Source organism: Aquila chrysaetos, chromosome 19, assembly GCF_900496995.4.
Source record: "Aquila chrysaetos chrysaetos chromosome 19, bAquChr1.4, whole genome shotgun sequence".
In the NCBI taxonomy this organism is placed as follows: Eukaryota; Metazoa; Chordata; class Aves; order Accipitriformes; family Accipitridae; genus Aquila; species Aquila chrysaetos.
In genome coordinates this window covers 12,153,162-12,174,840 of record NC_044022.1, presented here as the reverse complement: position 1 = coordinate 12,174,840, position 21,679 = coordinate 12,153,162, and the positions used below count along the sequence as shown (strand labels likewise).

The following is a 21,679-nucleotide window of genomic DNA, read 5'->3' as shown; positions in this document are numbered from 1 at the left end:
AGGCCCCAGTACTAGGGTTAGAAGGAAAAATTTTAATGAAAAAAAACCTCCTAGGAGCAAGCTATTAATTTTCTGTCTTCTTTCCACTTCGGTTTTTACCTATTTTTTATAGATTTAAGCACACTCTATAATCAGTGGAAAATAACCATTAACAAATACAGCCTAATTTCATTTAATATTCCAAGTTTTCCATTGTTCTACCAGGAGGATCTGCTAAGTGCTCTGACATGCACGCTCACATTTTCAGATGTGATTTAGGAGAAACATGGGAGGAATAATAATAATAATGAAAAACTCTAATGGAGCTAAGCAAATTTAATTCCAAAGCTGAGGACACAATGTAAAAAGGTACCAGTAAGGGACATTAGCTGTCCTAGCAGCAATCCCAGCCTATTGATTTTTTGTGAAGGATCCATTTGTTTTTGAGCTCTCTCCCAGAGGATGCCGTTTAATTCTGCAGCAAGCATGCAGCAGGAGCATGTGTTATGTTTCACAGATAATGCAAAGCAAAACAATTTGTTCACCCTCCTGCTTTGACTGGAAGGCATTGCGTTTTCTAGGACAACAAAAAAGGACTACTATACAAACTTTCTAAGATGATAACAATAATCATAAAAATAGAAAGAATACATAATCTCTGAAGAATACAAGAACCATTTTCTCTTAGCTTTTCCAGGTTTTTGATGGGATCAAAAGCAGTTGATTTATTGCAAACAGCATGGGGTACTGCTTACTGGGAATTTCTTTTAACTTGAGTTTCATCAAACAGCTAGAGTAAGGAAAAAAAACCTATTCAGACTAGACTTCCAGCCCCACATCTATTCCTAAAAAATGCCATTGCTGTTAAAACTAAATACAAGTACCTTAGGAACAGTCACACTTCTCATTTCTCTTATGCATTATTCTTACAAGTATCAATTATAAGTAACACTGAACAAAGACTAGGTAAAAAGAAAACACCTTACATTTGCCACATTTTTGTAAACAATCTCACTAAACCATGTTATCAGTTTTGGGATTATTTTACCAAAAGCCAGCCTGGGAAACCCTTCTAAACACCAAACTGAGACCATTATCTCAGGACCAGGAAGGTGTGTACTGGGTCAGAATTAGTATGTGACACATTTTATTTAAATTCTGACTAAATACAAGCATAACCAAATAGACTAAGGATGGCTGTAGAATTACAATAGGCTAAATATTTTTCAAGCAATGAAAATCAAGAGGAACAGGTTTTTTCAGTTTTGTACTAATGACCTGGAAAATGTCACAGAAGTTGAAGCTGGGGAAAAAAAAAAAGTTGGGAAAAGAAAATAAAAAGAAGTTGTAAACACCATTTAATACAAAGAAATATGCTGGGACTACCAGAGGTCAGAAGCAGAGGCAGAAAAGAAAAATAAGCTTTCATTTAGAAGAATGCAAATGGAGAAAAAGGTACAAGCCATAAACTCTATTTGGTGGCACACATGGACTCATAACTCCTGCCAAGAGCCTGGGCTGAGCAAAGAAGAAAAACATGAAACTAACCTACAGTGTGACATGGTGGCACAGCGCGCAGGGTGACTTATGCCTGCACACACAGAGATCTCCTCCAGGGCGCGGGGAGATGGTCTCCCCATACCAAAGGGATGGACACCACACCACCACAGACCACCACCTCCCAGCGGACCATGGGCAGAGGTGGGGCCTCTCCTCACTGCGTGAACACCTCCATGTCTTCACCACCTTCCCACAGGTGCAGGACAGGGTCGTGCTCAGAAGAGCGCGAGGTCTGTAGGTGCAAGCGGCTTCTCTGGAAACCGAAGATGGGTATCCTCCAGACAACAGGCACAGCCAGTTAGTTTTAACCTACTTGGGTGTGGTATCAGTATCAATAAAAATTGCAGGAGGTAGCTTCATACTGCATCTATGAAGACACCAAGGAGGCACCAAACCCATGCCATCCTGGCCTTGCAGTGCTAGTCTGAGCAGGCCAGGTTTTCAGGCTGTCCACCTCCATAAGCAACGCAGGCTTATGGGGAGAAAACAGGGGGAGAGTGCTCTTGCACCCTCCAGCAGAAAAACTTTGCTCTGTGGTTCAAAAACTCTGAGTCCTTCTTGAACACCAGACAGCATTTTTAATGTACCAAACCTAAAGTCTGTTGAGTTTTTACTGCTGGTTTTAGTATAGCCCTCCTGGCCACCCTGTCCATTTTTGTTCAGGATGAGAAACCCTCCTGGACAGCCAGTGCACCACCAGAAGACCAGAAGCCATGCAATCTTCCAGATTTCAGCTGCTGGCATTACAAGCATTTTCTCTGCTTTTAATCTATTTCTTAATGCACATGGAAAATGTACCTGAACCAGCACTGAGCTAGCAATGCCAGAACACAAAGTTGCTGCTAAGGTGGGAAAGCAGAGTGTTTGCTTTCACATATTTCTGATGGAGATAAATTACATATATAGGGAGCAGAGTGTCCTATTTTCTGCTGCCTTATTTTATCTGCCCTGACTGCTCTTTTTTTTTTTCCCTTCAGAGCTTAATAATACCAATTTTTCTGTATCCGTGCGTATGCAGAAAAGGGGTGGAAGGTCTGAATAAGAATATGACCGATAGATCCAGGCTCTTTGCTAACCATGAGGGTAAGATAAGCACATAAGACCTTGTGTTGATCATACCTTCCTAGAGGACAGGTGGCTCAGAGCCAATACAGACACATAGTACACTGCACATTTTGAAATAAGGATTGCATTTCCAGTCAGGTGCAAAAGTTTCACCTCATCTGTAAAAACAGCAATTGCTTTCTGTTTGGTTTAGGTACCCACACCTACACAGTATTCCCAATTTCTGTTCACTTCTAGAGAAAGCAAAGTTTTCAGCAGCCTATTTCCATCACCAGCAGCCTCTTCAGCATGCAACACAAACCATACGGAGCAGTCAGACTGTCTGTCCTCATAGTGTCCAGGTTCTTCCAAGCATTTTTTTTTGTTTCAACTTTATTGGCCAGACCTTGGTGTGAGATAAATTTTTGTGGCCGAAAGATGGTTGCTTTACCCTGCCTTACAGCAGTTGAAAAATTGGCCTCGTTTTTTCTAGGCCATTTTCCCAAGTTTAAGGGTTTGTTTGTTCTTTTTATTTTTTTTTTCTTAAAGATAAGTTTCTCTTTTAAAATTACCCATAAGTCTGCAAACATTGAACCCCAGGGCTCACAGATGCTGTTAACTCTATCACTTACGATGCTGTCAAGCAGTGATGAGAAAATGAAAGAAAAGACTGACCTCCATGTAAGAATTTTTGGGCTACATCTGTATTAGTAAATAAAATGAGGTAGAGATATGGTATGACTCATGTCCTAGGACATAACTATTACCCTGCAAAACAGAGTGGCCACAACAAACTCATATTGGAAACAGCCCGAGGCCTGTGCTGGCCCCAAACTAGCCGTGCTAAAAATATGAGAGTGCAAGCAACCTTGTGCCTATGCTTTGGCTCACATCCAGCCTGTTTAATAATCTTTGCTGACAATTTGGGATAGACAGAGTTCTTTATTAGAGGGTCTGATCCTGCAAGAGCTTGTATTTATGCTTCATTATATGACTGATGGTTGGACAACAACGGTGGCTAGAATCAAGAACACGCAGTGAGACAACATGGTGCCTGATCCCTACAGTCTGAGGAAAACTTGCATTACAGAGTATTTTTTACCACACATCACCTAAGAAATACATCAGGACACAAATGTTTATTCAAAGGAAGCATTTTTATAGCTGCCAAGATCAGAAGTATTATTAAAAAAAAAAAGTCTTCTGCAGATTAAGAAAAGAAGTGGACCTGGAAAATAAGTTTTGTCTGCCACAAAACATCAATTTGTACAATTAAAATATTTCCCCAAACAAAAATTATTAAAATGAAAAAAACCCTGTTGTTAAGGGTCACAGAAAAATTGGCTGTTATTTGATTCTGCTGAAAATGATCTGACAAGATACACAAATTCCACAGATCTAAAAATTATTTTTAGCTTCCAGTGCTGCAGATGAGTTGCAAAATCTGACCCTGTGTAGTTACAGGCTTAGACCTTCTCTAATTAAGCACTGACTAGTCATCAAACTGACAATCAAGGAAAACAGAACTGCATTTTTCTTGGTATTACAAGACGTGGGAAATGTGATATATCTGTGTTTTGGCATGGCATGTATGTTCAAAATCAGTTCAGCATGGCGAGAAATGTGTGGGTTGAAAAATAGAGAGGGGGTTGTAGGCAAAGATTATAGTAACAACACAGGCACTGGGTTTGAGGAGGTGTTCAGTTCAGTAGCACAAAGCTCAGCACCAGGCAGGGGCTTATTTTATGTAACAGTGTCATTTAGCCAAAAATTTTCTAGTAAGATTTATCCTATCAAGTCTAAAGTGACAGGAACCCTGCAACTAATGAAAGATGTGTGTGTGAATATGCATGTGTAAGGGAAAAACAGAAACACTCTGTGACATATCTGTCATCTGTGTTATTATGAAGACAAGCATGGACTTTATCAAGTGCTCAGAGCAAAACAGAAGGCTGTAAATTTAATAAAGATGTATGCATAGAAAATACAAATCAGATTTATACAGTGCCATGACTGTCTTTGGAAATGTGGCGTATAGCATGAAGGTCATTGAAGCTAGAAGCAACGTGCTGAGCGAAGAACAGTGCCAGCCTGCAAGCACACCAGCTTCTCCAGCACGGAGGAAGGACCTTCTCTGATGACCTGTGCCTGGAGCTGCAGAGCCAGAATAAGACTACGCATTTTTAAAATGAAGTGTAGAGATCCCAAGAGCTCCAGTTATGATACAGCCCAAGGAGGAGGAGAGGGATGACAACAGCTACCAGCCTTCTCCCACCCACCAAACCAGTTGCAAGTGCCTCGGCGTGGTCTGAAGCCAGTTTTTGCTGTTTCATCTTCCTGGTTTGGAATCTGGGATTGCTGTTATCTGTTTTGTAATCATATGATTTCTTAAACTAGACATGACCTCAGGTAAGTCTGGCAGGCACAGAAAAAGCAAGCATCCAAATAAAAGAGCGTAGCAGACAAATCCCTTTATTCATCAGTCTCAGTTCGGCCATGCAGCCCACCCAACTGGCACAGTGTCCCAGACTGCAAGCAGGAACAACACAGTGGGCCTCTGTAGCGTCTTTTAGAAGGTAATCTTGTGGCATTTTACAAAGGCTCGTTGTGCCTGTCTTTGAGGTGGGAAGACCTGAGGCTGTGAGAAGGTGTCAGGCCAAGCAGCGGTGGAGCCTGGCCCGGAGCTGCAGCTGTGAGGCTAGCACCCTCCCCGAGGCAATGATGCTGCGTCCAAACCTGCAGACAATGCAACAGCAGGCACAGCCAACTTCACTGAGGACATGGCAAAATCACAAATATTATCACAACCCAGCAAGGGGAAAGTTTACCCCGGAAAAATGCAACCTAATGTGTTCCTAAATTACATGCTAAGCAGAAGGAGGAACCTAGGAAACTTGGGAACTCAAAGACGGACTGAGCTGACAGAGGAAAACACATTAAAAGACACATTCCCAGTGTTAGGGCAGCCAAACTGGCCAGTGCCATATAGATCTGCCTAAGCCCAGTACCGTGGCAGGTGACACTCCACCCATAACACAGCCCTGGTGATGCCTGAACCACCAGGTTCAGCTCCCTTCAATACCACAGAGACATTGTAAAAAGCTGGGAAAATCTGGGGGAGTTTTGAAAAGAACATCAAAAACTCTGAGGGGATTGGATAGACTGAATTTTGGGGAAAGATTAAAAGCTAAATACGGACATCAATGCTTGACTAAGCAATAAGCAAAGAAATGTGAGAGCACTCTGCAAATATCTGAAGGAGATAAACACCCACGACAAAGAGAACAGACTTCGTTATCGTAAATTAGGAAGGAATATAATCGCAGGCAATGGTACGGCATTAGAAAAAGGAAAATTAAAACTGATTATCAAAGAAAAAATGTCTTTCCAACAGTGATTTATTAGTCTACGGTTTAATCTCCCGTGAGGTATGCTCCTGTGCTTGTTATACTTAAAAATGATACTAGATGAACAACCAATGAATTTACAATACAGAAAATTCTTGTCCTTAGAGAAAAATGGGCTGAATGACCTCATATCTTTAAATTAACAGATTGTAGGTTTGGCTGCATCACACATTACTGAACAAAAAAAAAGCCTACAAGCCCCCTAAATTTAGACTCAGAAATCTTAAAACAATCAGTATCATTTGATCCAGGGCTCTAAGTATTTTCCAGCAGTTACTGCTGTTGCAACAAACAAGGCAAAACACATTGAACAGTGCTAAGATTGCAAAAGACCCTGCAACCCAAACTTGGGCTAGAACAGTACAAGAACAGGATTGTGTTGCCAGGCTTTGTAAGATAACATTGACACAAAGTCAAATAAATAGTATTGGTGGAATACAAAACATGAAGTTGAGCCTTGGAGCCCACCTCTCCACAAGAGAGTGAAGACATGCAATTCTTGTTTTGATTTAAAAGACAACTTGCAACCAACACCTGCTGTGATGGGTTTTCACAAATTTCTCAGTGCAGGTTGGAGGTCTAGTGCGTTTCAATTCACCAGTCACTTCCTCTGGAAGTCTGTCAGGAGAAAATTCTGAAAGGAGATTGACTTCCTACCCTTCTCCAACACAGTTGGCACACATTAAAGTTAAGCTGCACCTTCGCCTTTTGTGGAAAATCTAGAGCAGAGGCTGCTCAACAGGAACAGAGCGTGGGAAGAACAGGCCACTTGCTCTTCCCTTGTGGCCACGGTGGCAGGAGGGACCAGCCTTTACACACTGAAGCACGAGGAGCTAATTAACACCTCTTTGCAGCGTTGTAATACAATCTTAATGCCTAATTAACCTTTTTACAGAATCAAACATGGCATCTCTGTTCCCCCTACAAATCCATCATCTATAACTAGATTTCTCTAAAACACCCTCCAGAGTTACCAAAACAAAATAAAAGGTAAGTTCTTCATATATTATCATCATTTCACATGCTAATATTCTTCAACTGTTGGTAAAGTGAAATTAAAGGACAGAATATGGATTTACAGAGACAGCATTATGTTCTCAAGTCAACAATCTAAAATAGTCCCACTTTTCAACCAAACAGCTAATGTGATGGACAGGTTGATGAGTGTTGTTAAAAAAGTCTGACAGTGTAAACTCACCTCATATTCATACACACTGATGTGTGGTTCAGGGTAAACTAAGGTGAGAATGGTTGGATTTAACCTTCCTCTTCAGTGTAGACACAGAGACATCCACACATGTACCAGCAGCACTGATGGGGTGTTTGTGGCACGTCCAGTTCGCTACTGTATTTCCCATCTCTCCTTCTTGTGCCCTCCTAATGGTCAACTCTAAGCAGATAAATTAGCTACAAGGTCTTTCCATGTCTTCTAACAGGAGCTGTATTAAGACTGCTATTGGTCTGTCCCTATTGCAGTGTCAAAATATCATGTCCAAGCTATTGATATTTTCTGTTTGGTTGCACAGATATGGGAAGCAAAGTCAGGGAACAGGATGGCCTTTGTCCTCTCCTGTGTTATGCTCATTATGGCACAGAAAATGTACCCCTTCATTTCATGCATTACAATTTTCAGTGCTGGATCTATCCTTACTTTCTGCTACAAATGCATGTTTAATGTTAATTAAGAATATTGCTTTATGAATACCCTGAAAAAGCTGTCCAACATACGTGATAAGTAGAATTACTGATTTTAAGACTGGCAAGCTCTAAAAAAAGCCTGATGTAATAAATCCTTTTTAAAACTAGATTTGCCCAGAGTAGTTTTAATACAAAAATATCTTGAATATCCTCCATGCATTTTTTAACCACCACTCATTCACAGGACTTCCAGACTGTTACAAATCATTGATTTATTTCTCTAATTATCAACGGTTACTTAAGAGCTTTCCAACCAGTTTGGGGATGGGTTTCATTTCCTACTTGTCCAATAGGACAGTTTTGCCACTGACCAGTAATTCATGAACTCTGGCTTGCTGAAAGTCTACTTGTAGTGTACTCTGTATTTTTATTTAACAGAGATTGCTTGACCCTAGCTGACATTTGAAGAACAGGGAAAAGATGAGCTTTCATCTAGAATTTTTTTATGTATCCAGGTATGTTAGGACTAGAAACTGATTATGAACTAGGAAGCAGTATGGGCATGCAAGCTGAAGGCACAGACAACTCACCATGCATCTTCACACGTCCCCTCACTTAGCCATACAGCAGCAAGATCATGGCCAGTTGCTACGAGACTGGGGGCCCCTTCATTCATTTAATTAAAAAACCAAAGTCACTATTCTGCCAGTATTACACACTTCCCAACAACTGCAACATTCCTGTGGCCCTTATCCACTATTCTTATATACTATGTAGTTGTTTGATCTCATTACTAATATGGTTGTGTGCTTCTTGGAATTTGCATCTTCCAATTTGCTTCTGCTGTATTTTGCAAGAAATCATACTGATGTTGAATAAGGCTTTTGAGCTTCTACAAAGAATAAACTATGATTTTTTTTGTCTAACATGGGTAACCTTGTTAGTACTGCACGTGATGGTCTTTTTTCTTTTTTTGTCTTTGTATCTCTAACTTACCTTGGAAAAGTAGGAATTTCCTCTGGGTCACTGACTTCCTCAGGAATTCTTAAAACAGGTAGGTACTGCCAGCAGGAAATGCAGTCCTTCAAAATCTAAAGCTGTCCTAAATGAACAATGCTTCTAAGTCTTGTTAGAGTCAACTATTTGGGACAGGATACTGGATTTGAAAATAACATGCTTGTGTTTGTATAATCCTTTGAAGATGTAAAGCGCTACATTTTCTTGTCCTTGGCTGCTGCCACGAGTTTGTTGAATTCTCAAACAGTGCATAACACACTACTGGATTAAAGATGTAGCGTTTTCAACAGGAATGGGACATCAACAGGATTGCTGCTGGTTTAAGACAGATCGATGACAACGTCCTGCAAAGGACCACACTGAGCTGGCAACAAATCAGGGGTGGAGGAGAGCAAATGGCCAGTTCTCCACCATGCTGTTGAAACAACAAAACTTTCAGGCACACATGCTTGCAGCTGGGAAAACACAGACACTAAGGTCTGTTTTCCTTTCTGATTAAAACAATTGTTTTATCAGTTGAAGTCTGACAGCTTCCAGGAGCTTCTGTGTGCTTACTGGGTCCTGCTGCTTCTGGTTTTGGTATCTTCCTTGCCAGAAGGTCTGTACTTCCCTGGCCATAACTCAATTCCTCACCCATGTTCCTGGCTGACTCTTTTCACTTTTGAAACATCCCCAAACCCAGCCTTACTACTCCTGAAGTTCACAGTCACGGGTTTTGCCAAAAGAGGCTGATCTAGCGAAATGGTCCTACTTTTGCCCTGCTTTGTACCCAATCCACACCTGCCCTCCCTCCTCTCCCAGACCCAGTCTTTCGTATTTCAGGTCCACTGCCTGTTTAAAATCTCCGATTCATTTGCCTCCTTTCCTTCCAACTATGCCACTGCAACTCCTTTGGTTTACACAAATCCCTCCTCCCCTTCATTCCCTTGTTAAAAATGTTTCCTTAATTGCCATTCACCCTTCTTCAGTCCAACTGAAACTGCTTTCATATTACTGTAATGAACAAGTGACATGTGGACATCTTCCTGGTAAAGAGGGAAGGCTTCTTGTTCCTCATCTTTCATGATGCATTTGCTAAGTTTGATATCATCAGACACACCCTCTCTGTCCTTTGGCTTTTTCATTTTTCCTTTCAGCTTTCAAGAACCTTTGCTTGTTTGGGGCTTCCTCTGCCTCCTCTGCCCATTGCATTTTGGCATTTCTGCTGCCTTCTCTCTCTGTGGACTTGCCTCTTCCATTGTGTGTGCTTGCCTTATCCACAATTACCTTTATTTCTGAACTTGGACTATACTTAACTCTCCTCCCTTGTCCTTGCTGTTGCTGCTGTTTCATTGCCATTCCTGGATGATCCTATGTCAGTCCTTCCCTCTAGTACTTGTAGCATCCTCTGACGCCAAGCTGGTAGGTGATTCCTCTTCTCCCTGAAACCTACTTTTGTTCACCACTCTCTTATCAGTGTCATCTCTGACTTAACAAATAGCTTTAGAAATTAGGACACAAGACAGGGAGACTCCTAATGAAACTTAAAAATCAGAGTCAGATAGTAGAAGGATTGGGACCAATCTTTGTGTCTGAGACAAGAGTAAACGTGGAAGGAGCATTAGACCTTCAGAAAAGACTGGCCAAGAGAAGGACTACATTAGAACACAGTCTAGGGAAAACTGGGAGAAGATGCAGTCTGGGACAACTGACTGTGAAGTGTTGGGTCAGGTCATAGCTTTGGCTGCAGCCCCTAGGCTCCCTCCGACTCATATGCTGCATTCAGCTGGTGGGTCTCAGGCTTGAAAACCTGCAAGGTTTTCCACCTGAGGAGATGGGGCAGGCAAGACATAGCAGTTAGGCAGTAAAGGTTTGGGGTTTTGGAAGGTGCGATAGGACATTGGAGGGAGAAATAGTTCTTGGTTAGATGCAAATGTTGGAATGAAACTTTTAATTAGGAACTTTGGCTGCCCCTGGAACAGCCAATGCGCCTGTGAAACTTCTCGTCCAGACGTGCCTTCTCAACCCAAGAATGCTGTTTCCTTATTGCCAAGCTATCTGATTCCCAGTTTTGCTTCTTTGTATCTCTCACTATCTTTTATTCTGCTCTGAGTGCTGGAAGAACTGGAATGTCCCTGCCTACCACACTGCCTGGCTTGTCTACCACACCACTCTCCTTTCTTCATCAACCCCTGCTGAAGGACAGGTTAGGTCCTGAGAGATGAATTGAGCAGCAGATTGAGGCTTGCTGGATTCTCAGGAACCTTCATTAAATGGAAAGCACTCCTCCTCCCCATATAAAATTACTCTGAGATGCTCCATGTCTCAAGATGCACTGAGGCACAATCTCTCTTTTTAACATGCTGCTATTTTATATTGCTTTTTAAAACATTATATATAAAAAATTGTGCATAGATAATCTCTTAAATCCTCTGGTTATGTAAAGTTGGGGAAGGAATGTTAAAGATTTTGAGCAAGTTTTATCTAATTAGAAAGGACTTAATTACTCTGGCTGATAACTTTATGAAGATGGTATGCCTTGAGCAAAAACACGGAAAATAATACTTTTCTGCCAGAACTTAAGAAAATAGAAGTTTCATCATATAGATTGTTAGGAGTTTTGTACATGGGTTGTATTTATAAAAAATCATTGCTGTCTAGCATAAACAGACAATCAAAACTGAAATCAGAGAAAGAGTAGCAGAACAACTGATAAAGCTTCCACGTGTAAGCTCTTGCTTCTTCATCGTGAGATCTATTTCATGTTCAACCACTTTATTAACCAAGACATTCCCCCCCACCCCATTCCTCCCCTTTTGTACCCCCAGCAATTTACTGGGATTCCTTCTGTGGATTATCTAAAAGCAGGGAAGGTATTCATGCACCATTATCATGCCTGTTGTCACATGAGATATATTATATGGGTTTTCAGGCAGCATATTTTGTCTTGGAGACAGAAATGAAAAGTCTATTCCGTGAAAGAAGTGACAAGCTGAAACAGAAGCACAGCAGCAAAGACTCCTGCAGCTTCCAGGCTGGATTCAGCTCTGTGGCTGGTGATAAAGAATTAATCATCCTTTATGGTCTTTAGGAATCTGTATTCACACTAGTGGCTGAATCTTTTTGTGATCACGTTAACTCTTACAAGGGAGTTTATTTATTGACTTATTTAAAAAAACTGCAGTCTGATGCTGCGCTACTTGTGCAAACAAATCTGGTAAAATACAGGCAGCCAGTCACTTAATTCAGAGTGACTGTGAGTACAAGTATCAAGATCGGGTTCTTATTCTGCCCATTTTCTGATTGTGCTTTGAATTTGTGTTGTTTTCTCGTGAGCTTAACAGGCAAGTATCAAAGAGTTTAAGTTTAATATTTGAACTAACTTTGGTCAATATTTTTTGCACGGGAAAGTAACTAAATTTTATTAGACTGTGGTGTCTTACCCCACTTTGTGACCAATGCTCTTGTTTTGATCATATGAGTGGTGACCTATGGCCTGGGTGTTTAGCAGAAAGCTACTTCTCTACAAATTCCACATGATGGATCAAACCCAAAAGTCCGTGTCCCCCCTCCATTCCATTAATTTCTTTATGGCTCCTTCATTCAAAAAATGTCATTTCAAACAAGCAAAAATTACGCAATGATCTAACACACTGATACACATTTTGACACATAAGTTTATCCTGGGACAAATGCATTTACGTTCTCCTCTTTAGCACCACCTGTCCACCACTGTTGGTTTACAATTCCCAAATAAGTAAAGCTTGCTCTTAATGCCATGTGATGCTTCCTAGTCATGAATTATATTATAAAGAAAAGAAAGGTAAAAGCACATACATATGTGTATATATGTAAAAAGATGTATATATAAATACATATTTTTTTAACCTTACATCTTTGTATATATGCATGTTTGTACATATACATACACATATGTTCCTAGCTTTTTTGTAGCCCTTGTTTCCAGTAATGATTTTCGTCAAAGTTCCAATATACAGATTTCATTTAGGATTAACAAAACAATTAGTAAGGCAATAACAATTTACTGTTATAAACGTATAACAAATACATGCCTTTTATAATATACTCAAAATAATGTTTTTAATTAGCAAATGGAATCCAATATTTTCTAGTTGTCTCATTAAAATGAAATTAGATGCAGGAATTTTAATTCAAAACATTCACCTTTATTGTTGGAACATGTTCCTGAACGAGTTCCTAGATTATTTTACTAAATGTCCATGCTAATGTACTTAAAAAACATGGAATCCAGTCTTGTTAACATTCCCTTCCAGAATTAGGACATTGGAAGAATTTCACTTCAGAAGGAAAAAGGGAATTGTATAAAATTACTTCAATCAAGCAAAGATTATTTCCATGTGTAACAGTGTAACTTAATTTACATTCCTACATCTCAAAATAATTGATGCAGTATTTTTAGTAATTATTGAATACTTACTTGCTACATGCAAGATCCCTCAGTTGAGGTGACTGCACTGCAAGCAGCGGTGGAATGATATTTTACATTTGTGGCAATGCGGAATATTCACATCAGCTACTTTAAGGTGTGCAACCCAGGGGCCTTTCTCACGACAGTGCCTACCTCCCCTCTAGCAACTGTGCAAGTAACTTAAGATTACTTATCTTCCTCTGTATCACATATCTCTACAGTGTTTGCTGTGAAACACTATGTCCTTAGAGTAAGAAATTATATAACGCGTGAGAAAAAAACACCTGGAATACCTCAGTGCCTTCTATACTGCAAATTGATGTTTCTAAGGCAACTCAATCAGGAAAAGCAAAAAAAAAAAAAGTTTAGAAATAAGCACTTTAAGTGATAAAGGCAGGGAAGAATTTCAAACAAATTCGCAGCTAAGTCAGGCTCTTGCCTAATAGCCGTCCAGGGCTTGCTCCAGACCATTTTTGCTCTAGGTCTGTGAAGCTTGAAGGGGAAGACAATTTTTAAAGAGGTTCGAGGGAGACATTTCTCTGTGCGGATACCCAGGCTAAGCCAACAAACTGCACAGCTACAAGTGGGGGCTTTGAATGTGAAGTGTCTGTAGACACCAGCCACCAGCTGCACATATTTACCTACTTCTGCACCATCACAGACAGCACAGGGTAGGAGTGACTTTTTCCAGCCACCTTAGGACACTTTTGACTCTTATTCATGTTGGGATAAGCAGTGGGGCACACTCAGCTCAACTCCTGGAGTTAGGTCCACCCTGGAGCTCCCACCCCAGGGAGTCCTAAGGCTTCATGGGGAAAGAGCGGATCAGGGACAGGCAACAGGCAGCAGCATGTTGGGTCACCCCCTTCCTTCCAAAACCACCCTCACTGCTCCCCCTCCAGCCTTCCTAGTCCCTCAGATCCACAGAGGGGAGGGCAGAGGCAGAGGTGTCACGGGGCAGGGGGTGCGAGGAGAGGAGGAGGAAGAAGGTGGAGGGAGCCAGCCTTGGCAAGCAAAAGTTGCTGAATGCTGCGTTTAGATGGTCAGACTATTTCACAGATCTGCTCCCTTGCCCATTGTCCCTTCTCCTATATTGGGACAGATAATTACTCCCATGCATCCGTATGGCTTTCAAGGTTGCCCTGTTAAATACATCCTTGTATTTTTTTCAGTCTAATTTTCCAGAGTTACTTTCAATTCTAATCCCACTGTCCTGAGTGACTGAGCCTCTTATATGAGTTGCTTGCTTTGCATGCCTTGTTTTACAAGGGCAAACGTGATTTTCATGGATACAAGTCTAACTTACGTCTTCTCTAGAAAAATAATCCCTTTTTGTTTCTCTAAATGGTACTGAAATGTGAAGTTAATGCAAAAACACAAGTACATGAAGATAATGAAGTATGTTTCTGCTAAGCTCTGCAGTGCCTCATTTGTGCCTCATGCAGAGTGCTGAACTAAGTAAAAATTTGATCTGCATCAAATGAAGTGAACTTAACTGACTTCCTTGAAGATTCATAAATGAGAAGGCCAGAGAGCAAGGCTGCAAGGTTGTTTGGCTGCATGCATAACGGGGAGAAATTCATCCAGCCATTCTGGCACCAAGCTCAGGAGATGCGGCTGATCAATAAACTCAAGTGAACTCTCCAAATTGCTTGCTTCAATTTTCTCTGGAAAATTATCAGTCAGACTCTGGTATACAAATAAACAACTGCCATGCAGATCCAAACTCGAAATATAAGAAAAAACAAGGGAGTTAAAGATTTGCACATATCTTGTGAACCATTTTCCAAGAAAGCCCCCGGAAGTAGCCTTGTCTTGGAGAAGGTTACAAAGGAAAGAAAAAAAGCAATGTAAAGGTCTTTCATTTCATCTGATACAAAATACCATACGTTTTTGCATGCTTCATTAATGCTCCCTCCTTTGCTGCCTAGAAACGCACAATGAGTTCAACCTTCAGGGGTCAGCAGTGCTCAGCATATCTATATGAACTGTGCTCTAAGTGACTGTGGGGACTATGGAATAAGGGCTGACTCTGCTAAATATTAATCCTGCAGTTTTAGGTTGGACGGTTTGGAATCTGAAGACCAGCTAAGTACATATCATCCCCCATCTCGCAAATGCCACTAATCACCTGTACAGTTCTCAGAAATAAAACAGTATTTCATTCAGAGGGTGCACTTGGAGAATATTCTTCTGAATTTGCTAGACTGTAAAATTCTCTGTTTACTCATAGTTTTGAAATTAGATAAATACAGTAGCCTTTGTGAGCTTTCTAGTGCAGAGAGTCCTGTGTTTTGAGTGATAACATTCATTTTTGGAAAGCATAATACTATCAGACTAGCTGTACGTGTTCTGGAATAAAGCTTGCTAAATGCAGCAGAGTTTTTGTGGCTGCACTGAAATACGAGCAGTGTAAAGACAGACTGCTTCACTGTCTCATTTTTATGCCCAGTGGTCTTTCATAGACTGTTCTGCCTAAAATTTAGTTTTAGTAGATTACCTTCAAATTAGAGTAAATTAGAGCTCAGGATTTACTCACAGTGCAATGCCTTACTCCAGTAGAAGCCTAACAATTTAAATGCAGGGGAGCACAATCTTTATAGCTTTAGACTTGTCTTGACAATGTGCTGTTTATGGACTCTTTTTAGCATACATAGGCATAAATGCATGCAAAGCCGAGAGGTTGAAATGAAATGACTCAAACAGTGGATCTCTCCTGTTACAGCATCAACATTATTGCTATTCTAGGCTTTCTTATTCTTGTTAAATAACAGTGGATTGAATAAAAAAGGAATAAGAAGTGTGATGGATATGAAAATATAATGATGACAGTATAATAAATTAATGCTTACCATTTCCTGAGTGTTTGCAAAATCTGCCTCTTTCGAGCTACACTGCACCAAAAGCATTATAATATTAATCAGGACAATACAAAGGAATATGTATTTGTATCAAAATTTACTTAGAGCAATAAGCATTCCTGCTCCCTAAAGACAAAACCAAAATAAAAAAAGAGGAGGTTTTCATCTCATTGAAACAGTACATGATACGCTGCTAATGCCACTGCGTATACAAAGAGGCATGTTTATACGTGGTTAAAAATACAGCCTGAGCCTTAGCACATTGTCTTACATGTAGAATTTTATTGCATGTAGAATAAACTACTCTGCAACTAACTCAGAATCACAGCCATAACCCCTCAAGGTATTTTTATTTGACCTCAAATAAACATAAAAAAGGAGTTTGTAGCACAGCCATTTCTTTGCTATTTCTGCAGCATCTGTCAAGGCACTGGCAGTGCAGCCCCAGTGTAGAAAGTGTTAGTACTACTGAAACATGTTACTAGTGTAAATCTTGGCCTGGACTTGACTTTATTCTATATTTAATGACAGGATGTCAAATATACTTTGATCTGTATTAATGTAGTTGCTGGAATGAAAATACTTTCAGTCAATCAGTGTTTTGATCCAATGCAGTTAGCTACATCATCCAGTCTTCAAGTACTGATGCTCTTTTATACTACAATCTGTCTCTCACCCGTGACACAGCTAGGTGACTTACCACAAGAGAGTAACAAATCTTGAATCCAGGTTTAGCCACAAAGTAGTCATCGGATTTGAAGGTTATCTTTATCTGATTTGTTCTTGATGTTATTCTTGGAGGTACTTCCTTGTGTCCACACCACCGTCCTCGTATAACCGTGCTGGTCTCTGATACATCTTCCACTTCCACAAAGTCATACCTGGGAACCAGTTTGAAGGATTAGGTTTTGCTAATTCTGGTTACAGAAGATGGCTGCTAATAGACAGGAGCACAGCTGGAGACACAAAGACAACTGTCCCCCATTCTCTACTGCAAAACATCAGACTAAATATTACAAACGGTGGACATGCTTGTGCAGCACACAATAGGCTAAGCTGCAAGCTACTGCCCGAGTGCTCAAATGGCTGATTTTTGGGCTCCTGGAAAATGACAGGCAGTATTTTCTACCACGTTAAAATAGCAATGAGAGACACTTGCACATGCTTAGTACACAGTAAGCATACGCACTGTGTTTCATGTAGTTGATAAATAATTTAGAGACCTGATAAAATATTATTTACGGCAGGCTGCTCAAGCTGAGCAGCTGCAAGCACTCGCGCACTTTCTGGTGGTCCCCCAACTCCCTGCAGCAGCAGCCACCAGCTCCTGCACGCTGCGCCTGCCAGAGGGCTGGAGCCGGGCTGCCGCCGTGCCAGGAGCAAAGGGAGATGCTGGAGGGACACACATGCTGCTGAAAGGTGCTTTTTAGGACCTTCCTTGTAGGTGGCACGGTGCTCCTGCTAGATGGTTTGGAAAGACTCATTTCAAGCTTTCAAGCCGAAAAGGGCAGGCTGGCACTCTGTGTGCCGTGGCGGGGATTCCTTCGCTGTTCGCCTGGGTGCTGTCACCAGGGGCAAAGTAACAGCACGTCTTGCGCTGTGCAAGGTCACAACTTGGCCAGGCGCCCGTGCCACAGTCGTGGTGCTCTGAGCCCCAGGAGGGCTCTGGCAGGAGCAGCAGACACTAAACCCCAGGGATGAGAGAACACGGCGACAGCGCTCGCTGCCACGGCCTGCGTATTCGCTGGCTTGGGTCATTTATTGAGCTGGAGAATAAAGAAGGCAGAGAATAAAGTCCTGATCTCACTATGTCTATGAGAAAAACAGTCCCTCGATATCTGTGGAGCCAGAGTTAGGCCCCACACATTGCGGCCAGCGAGGGAGAGGTGATGACAAGAGGGGCAGGTTGAGTGCAGGTAGCGAGAGACAGGGAGAGCTGCCATCCTCACATCCTTCAGTACAGTTAAGCCTTAGAACTCTGGAGGTCTTTACCAGAAAAGGTTTTTATTATCAAATCATGTGCTCCCTCCAAAGAGGGAGTTTAAGACTGTTAACCAATTCTTACTAGCAATGTGCGACTCCCCCCCAAGGTCTGCGGGCCAGGCGCCCGCCTCCCTGCCCAGTTGTGGGAGCTGAATAGCTCTGTAAATAACAGATCTGCTTTTCTTTTTCTGCTGAGAGCCCATGTGAAAAAAAGGCAAGGACTATGCGGCTTGAGAATATCAGCACTGCTGCTTTTATATTCACCAACCCCAAATTGCACAGAACAGAAAATAACAGATTTGCCATAACCAAATCACTTAAATCTGCCCAGACTCTGCTGAAACATACATTTTTTTTGTTACGCTACAAAGTTTAGTTCCAGACAGAGGTAAATGTGTCTCAGGCTCTCTCCACTGTCCTCTGGTCCCACTCCCTCATGGTGATGGAAGTGGTACCCGGGCAGAGCTCTGCGCTGCCCGTGCAAGCATCCACCCCTGCCCCCGGGTAGCATGACAGCCAGTGAATGCTTATTGTAACACGAGGGGTTGCAGAGTTCTCAGCGTAAGACAACCTTGTAGGCTTTGGTGAAAATTGTCCTGACTGACCTCCCCACTTTTTGAGGCCAGGAGCCACACTAACTGCTAGCAAAAATGGGGCAAATCCATGGGCTTTCAGAGATTATTTCTGCTTTCAATAGCAGAGGCTTTGCTGCAACAATCATGGAGGTAGGTGCAATCTCGGTTGTTTCTGTGCATCCAAGAAGCCTTAGTGGCTGAGTAATTTAATTGCTTTTCAGAATCCTCTCTTATCAAGTGACTGTGGAAATGCTAACAGCACTTCTAGAAAATTCTGTAAAACCTCGAATATTTCCCCTCCTTCTGAAACAGCTCTGCTAAAGTATACTTTTTCATTCCTCAGCATGAATGAATTTCTATCAGTTCAGTCTTAATAGTATGTAAATTACAGTAATTAGCATTAATGAAAAATTGAAAGAAAACACTAGGAAGTTTCTGGAAAAAAAGCATAAGGTCAAAAGCAAGTACAAAAGGAAGGTAAGGTGCAGAGGTCCTGAATTACTTGTCCAATATGCACAGCATTCAAGCACATGCTCAGCTCTCAGCATTCATTTCAATTAAAACATGCCTGGCTGTCTCTCTAAAGCAGCACTGCAGGGATTGTCAGGGACTAAAGTTGCAGAAAGGACCTAGTTTTGAAAAACATATTGAGCATTAGCAAAAAATCTAACTATGCACACAGTACTTAACAGGCTTAAAGCCATCACGAGCTGTCTGCCCGAGAAATTCCTCACTCTGGAAATAATACTACACAAATAAAGGTCTTCCAGGAACTCCAGGGAAAGCTTTATTGCAGAAAAGAATGTGGTATTTCTCTAGCTTCTATAGACACTATGGATGATGGAAGTCTTTCCTTCTCTCTGCATCCTAAATTAGCTGCTCTGGAAGAAGCAGGTAGACTGTCTTCCAAGACTGTCCAAACCCATAATGCCAGTAACGGCCTGACATCCCCTCATCATGCCACCACCTTTAAGGGCTCTTGACAGAGAATACTTCATCTTTTTTTCCACAGTAAATTAGCCCTCTGCTTCAAAGTTGCAATGCTTTAAGGTCAGCCACAGTTTATCCACTTTGTAAATATTAACAGGCTGCTTCTGTATGCATTAGGCTCTCAATCTGGGAAAGCGTTTGCAGTGCTAGGAGGTAACTTGTCATTACTGACTCTGCTGCTGATCTCCCACCAACAGCACCAGAGCAGCAGCTGCCAAGACCATCAAGGCGCAGGCAAGGAGAGCCAGTTTCAGGCTTCATTCTTTTATTACTAAATGGAAAGTAAACCTGCAGAAATGGTTTTCTCTATTGGTAATGTAGAAAATTAACAAAGCAAAACAAGAAAAAAAGATCCACACTGTAAAACCCCCACAGAGCTGCCAAACCCTATAAATGCAAATTAATTGACAAAGGAGATAAGATAAGCAGAGGCTGGGTGTGCAGAAATCCTAACAACCCAGTTCTCTGCATAGATAAGGTGTAAGTAACAACATGATCAGGCAGAGAGCTGGAAGCTGAGACTTGAGCATTTTATGTAAGTAGCATCACAGTAATCTGCCTTTTGGAGTGCAAGGGAATCTTGAGCCTGCTCTCTCCCACAGACCAGATAGCTGAATAAAAGAAATATGAACACCTCCCCCTCCCCGCCCCGGATTTACACTGTTTTAGTGAATGCTGGCAAGATTCACCTCGGTGCTCTGCTAATGCAAAGCAGTTTTCCACCTGGGTTAATCAGCTAGATCAACTGAGCTTATGGTTGCTTTGCTTCAAAGGGGAAACCAAAGCAACCAGGATATAGTAATTACAGTTTATTAGCTATATTAGCATGCAGAGTACATTGATGTTTGTAGACATATATTTAAAGGTTTTAAAAGAAACTGTACCAGTGAAGAATAACAGTAAAGACAAACAATTTGAAGAACATAATTATGTTTTTCAATGCATGTTTATCTGTCCCTCATACTGCAATGTAAACACATACCTACTCACTCACATCTCCCAGAGCCTTCCACCTACTGAAAAGGATGGGTTTTGCCCAGCTGAACCTTGACAGAGGTGATAGAGGTCAAAATCCTATTAAAGTAGTACCTGAGTTGTTAGGTAGCTAGATTTGAGCGTACAAGTGCCTTGTGCTTAAAATATTATAGAAGGACTAAAACCTGCCAGAACAGCTTCAAGTCCAGGACAGCTCAGTTTATTTATAAACTCAAAGACCACTTTGGATTGGAAGGGACACTTGGAGGTCTGTCCTCCACACAGGGCCATCCCAGACCCAGCCAGAGATATGCAGGTTCTGGTTTGCAGTCTCATGCCAATGGCCAATCTCTTAAGCTCGAAGGTCGTGTTAAGGAGCCCTTAGCAAACTTTGACACAAGATGGCTCGCCACTCACCTGCAGATATCATTTTCGGGCTCCTCCAGTCCAAACTGATTATCAAAAGCCAGCTGGATCCTGGTGCTCTCCGGGGAGTGGAGCCGCCACGTCAGCAAGAGGTTCCTGGGGTAACTGCTGGGGAAGCGAGGACTGTGGATGCAGCCGTTCCCTGCCACGCTGATTGTCTCTTCTTTTCGGTACAAGTCTGTGAGGTGATTGCTCTCTGTTAGTAGTCACAACTTGTAGAAATTAGTGTGTTGTTCCAGTTACAGGAAGGCAAAAAACACAACAGTTTATAACACAGCACAAATTATTTGCATTTAAAGTCTATAAAAAGTTGGGCCTAGAAGCAGTTATTATTAATTAGGAAATATAGTGTATTTTCTCTTAACTCAATCACCTATAAACAATAAGAAAAAACAGTACTCAACTATAGAGACTCTTTATTTTACGCTAAATGTATCATTACTTTTACATTTATATAGATTATATAATTTCATTCTCACCATTTTGGTTTTAAAACAGAATTTAAACCTTAATAAAAGCTGCAAGCTTGAGAACAATGGAGTGAGACAGAGTGAAGTAAAAGGTAAACAGCCCTGCTTCCCAAATTTGGGGCTCTGGGGAGTGATGCCCTCTGAACAAAAGCAGCAACAAAAGGCTGCAGGAAAGTGCGTGTGAGTGAGTCTAAGTTTGTTTATTGTGCTTAAGTATTTTCTCCCAGAAGCATGTGTTAGGTCACATTTTGATTTTATTTATATGGTGTGAATCATTTGCTGTCAATGGATCATTAACACAAATAGCTATTCCACGCTTACACCG

The 21,679-nt window shown here is 41.3% G+C and overlaps 1 protein-coding gene across 5 annotated transcripts in view; it reads right to left on the bottom strand.

Annotated features, from left to right (window-relative positions):
* The window catches only part of PDGFD (platelet derived growth factor D), a 147,101-nt gene that overhangs the window by 42,457 nt on the left and 82,965 nt on the right, over positions 1-21,679 (bottom strand). For 2 of the 5 annotated variants that reach the window (XM_030043015.2, XM_030043013.2), the window contains exons 2-3: positions 20,876-21,080; positions 16,636-16,816 (exon numbers count right to left, since the gene is read on the bottom strand). In XM_030043015.2, coding sequence (XP_029898875.1) covers positions 16,636-16,816; positions 20,876-21,080 — 386 coding nt within the window. Of the gene's footprint in view, positions 1-15,926; positions 15,969-16,635; positions 16,817-20,875; positions 21,081-21,679 lie in introns of all 5 variants that reach the window. The other 3 variants (XM_030043012.2, XM_030043011.2, XM_030043014.2) reach the window with 3 other exon arrangements.